The 4,806-nt window shown below is 33.5% G+C and overlaps 1 protein-coding gene across 1 annotated transcript in view; it reads left to right on the forward strand.

Annotated features, from left to right (window-relative positions):
• Positions 1-1,569: 1,569 nt before the first annotated feature.
• Copg2 (COPI coat complex subunit gamma 2) overlaps positions 1,570-4,806 on the forward strand; it is a 95,261-nt gene continuing 92,024 nt past the window's right edge. Inside the window, exons 1-2 of the mRNA XM_015493826.2 lie at positions 1,570-1,708; positions 3,828-3,920. Coding sequence (XP_015349312.1) covers positions 1,646-1,708; positions 3,828-3,920 — 156 coding nt within the window. The 5' untranslated portion in view covers positions 1,570-1,645. The remainder of the gene's footprint in view (positions 1,709-3,827; positions 3,921-4,806) is intronic.

Below are 4,806 nucleotides of genomic sequence, written 5' to 3' on the forward strand. Positions count from 1 at the left end.
TAACTCACTATTTTACTTTGATACTATGCATATCTGTTTTCCTGACAATCTTTTACCAATAATTTTAGCATTCGTTGATATTACTTGCCTGATTTTATTATTATGGTGGTTGAAAATGGTCATTTTTCCCCCCATTTTTATCATTTATTACTTGACGTTCTTTAAAAAATAACTTTATTCCCTTTAAAAAAAATGCCTTTTAAAAAGAATTTTTTTTTGGTCATCAGTTTGGAATCCTGGACTTTTATTTTTTCTGTTAAAAGTAATTTCTATCATTATATAATTTTGTGATGCCATGTTATTCCAAATTTGAGTAACAGAAGGCTCCATTTTAAATTTAATTGGAAAACTGTAAATTTTGTTTAAAAAGAATGGTTAATAAATCATTTATATGTAAACAATGTAAATTTATACTGCCACTAAAAAGATATTTTAGAAATATTTATGTGTTTTAGAAATATTTGTATATTTTAAAATACATGGATAGATAGTAAGTGCTGATATGGAAAAGTTCTCATATTATTAAGTAAAAAAGGAAAGGTGTCAAAGGAGTGAACATCCATTGATGTACATTTTGATAATGTGTATACCGTTTTAAAAACTTCTTTAATAAAGAACTGTTTACAGTGGTTGTTTCTAAGTGATATTAAAGGCTAGGTAGGTGGGCAGAGACTTAAGAATTATTTTATACTTTTCTGAATATTTTAAAAATGTATTGTTAAATGAATTATATTTATAATTTTGAAAAGAAAGAAATCAGAGGACTCTTGGTTACTCTCAACTTTTTCCTCTGGTGTCCTAATGCTGTGAGTTGGGCTATTTTGGATTATGTAAGAGGAGTTGAAGAATGGGGAATTGATAGTTTGGGGATAGTATAAGTGCATGGAAGACAAGAGAAGGGAGAGTCCTCCGTTAAAAACCTTCTTAAAGTATGGGTGTAGAATTTTGTTGTTCAGTCTTCATGTCTATACCTGTTTCTAAAGCTCAGCAGAAATATCTGAAGCTGTTGATTATTATTTTAGAAAGTTGTACAGGAGGGTGAGATAGACTTCATGGGTTAATAATTTTTGAGAGTTGCTTATAAAAAGTTCTGTCTACTAAAGGATTTGGGTGGATTTCAGCCTAGGCCTCTCAGTACTGTTGTCCTTATTTTATTTTTTAATGCAAATTTTCAATATTTTAAATTGTGTTTTTTTCCCTTGTTATTGTTTATGTGATTTTTATCTCTCTTTCCACTAGCATTAAGTTCTATGAAGGCAAAGGACTTTGTTTTATCATTGTATTCTGTAGCTTAGAATAGTCCACTTCTAATAGATTTAGCACTTACAAAAAGAATATACTCTGCAGGGGCTGGGGTTGTGGCTCAGCGGTAGAGCACTATTCTAGCACATGTGAAGCCCTGAGTTCGATCCTCAGCACTGCATAAAAATAAATAAATAAAATAAAGGTATTGTGTACAACTAAAAAGTAAAAAATAAATATTTTTTAAAAAAGAATATACTCTGCAAACATTTGTTGATTCAGTAACTGTGTTAAGATAACTACGGGAACAATTGAGAATTAGCTAGGAGTGGACTCCTTAGGAGAGAACATTTCAATTGATGTCCATTTAACTAATTTGGTTTTTTTTAGTCTGACTAAGGACATGACTGGAAAGGAAGATATATACCGAGGTCCAGCCATCAGGGCTCTCTGCCGAATCACAGATGTAAGTTCTCTTGTCTTACTGAGTTACCTAAGGGAGCTTTTTAACTGCTAATGATGTGTACATTTAGTATGATCCCCTGGTTTGACTTGGTCAATCTTCTGTGTAAGAGAAACAAGACCACCGGAAAGGCTTTTGTGATTCCAGGCTTTTTTTTTCTTTCAGTTTGTTTTTTTCCTTTTGTTTATTCATATTAGTCTATTTTCTCTGTATTTGCCCTCACAAACTTATTGTAATTAGGGCACTGTTTTTATTTAGCTTTTTAGTCACTGTGACCAAAAGACCTGACAAGAACAACATAGAGGAGGAAGTGTTTATTTTGGCTCTTGGGTTGAAAGGTTCAGTCCATTGTCAGTTGAATCTATATCTTTAGGTATGAGGTGAAGCAGAGCATTATGGTAGAAGGGCCTGAAGTAGAAAAGCAGCTCAAGACTTGGCAAGCAGGAAGCAGAGTGAACTCTACTCACCAGGGACATAATATAAATCCCAAAAGCACACTCTCAGTGACCTATTTCCTCCAACCATACCCTACCTGCCTACAGTTACTGGCCAGTTAACCCATATCAATGGATTAATCCACTTATTAGATTATACCCCATAATCTAATCATTTCACCTATAAAAATTCTTGTATTATCTTATACATGAACTTTTGGGGAACCCTCTCATATCTAAACTATAATAGGCACATTGGTTATAGGAAACAAAACCCATTCAAATTTCATTTTAAAAATAAAAAACTTTATTATAGGACACAAGTGTTTCAGAATTAGAGGCTTATTAACTAGTCACCAGAGCAAGAAATAGAAAGCTCTAAGGGAACTAACTCAGCAGTAAGATTTCTCAGATATTTGCTGTGATGATCTATCATCTACCAGATTTAGGCCCCCTTGTTCAAGATATTTAAGAGAATCTCATTATCCCTTAGTAAAGCCAGTAGTTTGTATCCACTTGGGTCTGAGTCAGGTGATTAACTTTGATCTAGTCCATTGTGTCTGGAAGGATTAGGTCATATAAAGTACATCAGGTTATTCCTTTCTAGGAATTCTGAGTAGAAAAGATTAAAATGAAGGTAGGCCAGCATTGCCAAACAGATTGAATAACAGCTGTACTATAATTCATGCTTTGATATATCTTATGTGTGTCTTTGCAACCTTCTCATGTTTTAAAGTTTGGGCCTGATCAAATTGTAAATTTAGTAAATCTGGATTATAGAACGAATAATATAAACAGGTTAAATTTTTTGCTGCCTTTTTGTTTCATTGTGGTTGTTTTTGTGTTCATTGTTTGATTGGTAACATAAGATTTGGCCATGCCAGAATATTGATCTTGGTTCACTCATTTTTATCTGCCACCACTGTATTACCACCTTCTTACTGCTCACATTTTTCCCAGTGAAGGTTAAAAAGAATTTTATTTCTCAAGACTTCCATACTGAGGTTTTACTATAGTAGGATATTACAATTACACATTTATTTCTTATATGTCTAAGATAATCAGGAGTTACATTTAATTTATAGGACTGTCTGGGATTCACATATAATATATATGCACTTCACATAGAAGTATCTTCAGAACTTCAAAACTGGCCTTTGTCCCTATACAGAAATTTCTTTATAATATCTTTAACTTATAGGTTTAACTTCTCTGTTCTCTTTAAACTGTAATTCTCCATTTTGAGACTGTTTATTTCATTGTTGAACAGTTATGTTTTCCTACAAATAATCTTAATTTTTTTTTTTTTTAATTGGGGTTGAATCCAATATTGCTTTAACTCTGAGCTACATCCTCAGGCCTTTTTATATTTTATTTTGAGACTGGGTCTTGCTAAGTTTCTTTGGCTGGCCTCAAACTTGCAGTCCTCTTTCCTCAGCCTCCCGAGTTACTGGAATTACAGGTGTGCACCACCATTCCTAGCTAAATGTTCTTCCTTGAAGCTTCTACTGGGTTGATTGGGTTCTGCCCTCTGGAATATGATTACTGTATTACATGATAATTCCTTTAAGGCATCTGGATATTTGCACAGAAACAAGTATATGACTGGTTTTTGTGAGTTATTTTAAAGTAGTAATTTTGCATGACATGTTTTTCTTCAACAGCTTTTTCTTTTTGAATGTTATTAGGGAACAATGTTACAAGCCATTGAAAGATACATGAAACAGGCCATTGTGGATAAAGTCTCCAGCGTGTCCAGTTCAGCACTAGTGTCTTCCTTAGTAAGTGAGCAAATATCTTCCTGATTCTTAAGTATGATGTAGTTTCTAATTGCTAAAACATAACATTACTATGATTTTCTCATAAATGAAACAGATAAAAAGTACATACTGCTTCTCTGTTACTTTATCCAACTGTGTTTTATCTAGAGGAGCACTGAGCAGTAAAAATTGAAACACATTTGAAGAGTTTTGGGAATCTGAAAGTTGTGTACATAAAAAAGATGGGGGAGAGGGAGGAGACAGCAAAGTAGGAGACAGGGAAGAAACTGAGGGCATTCTTTTTAAAAAATCTTCCTTTATGACTTGCATACTACCTCTTTGTCCTAGGTGCCCTGTCTGCACATGTTTTTCAATCCCAAGTCTTCTGTCCCAAATCTGAATTTCCTCTAAGGAAGTAGTTTTTGTTTTAATAACAGCTTTTTTTTTTTTTTCTCCTTTTCTTCAAAATAAACTGTATTCATTAAAACCTGTTGCATTGTATTTGATTAAAATCAGTTTTCAAAGTGTGAATGCATTAGAGCAGCTGAATCACAAGACCTCCTGATTTTGGAATGTCATTGGTCAGGGTTTTTTTTTATAGCAGGGGTTACACTGTATTCTGTTCCTTCTTCCAAGGGAGTTTCTTGGAAGTAAAGCAGGTTAACATCCATTCCTTCCCTTTCTTCCCCTCTTATTATTTCCCTTCCAGCTTACATGTATTTACCTTTGCGAAGGGATGTTGAAGAAAATATTTTGGCTTATTGTTTTAGGAATAGATTTACACAGTTACAAAGTTTTCTTTTTTTGTGAAATGTCTGTTAGTAATTTTGCAAGGAAATAAATTTGTGCTTCTAAACTTTTAGTGATCATGCATTTCTATTCTCATTCCCCCCCCCCCCCCCCCCCC

Source organism: Marmota marmota, unplaced genomic scaffold (genome assembly GCF_001458135.2).
Source record: "Marmota marmota marmota unplaced genomic scaffold, marMar, whole genome shotgun sequence".
Classification (NCBI taxonomy): Eukaryota; Metazoa; Chordata; class Mammalia; order Rodentia; family Sciuridae; genus Marmota; species Marmota marmota.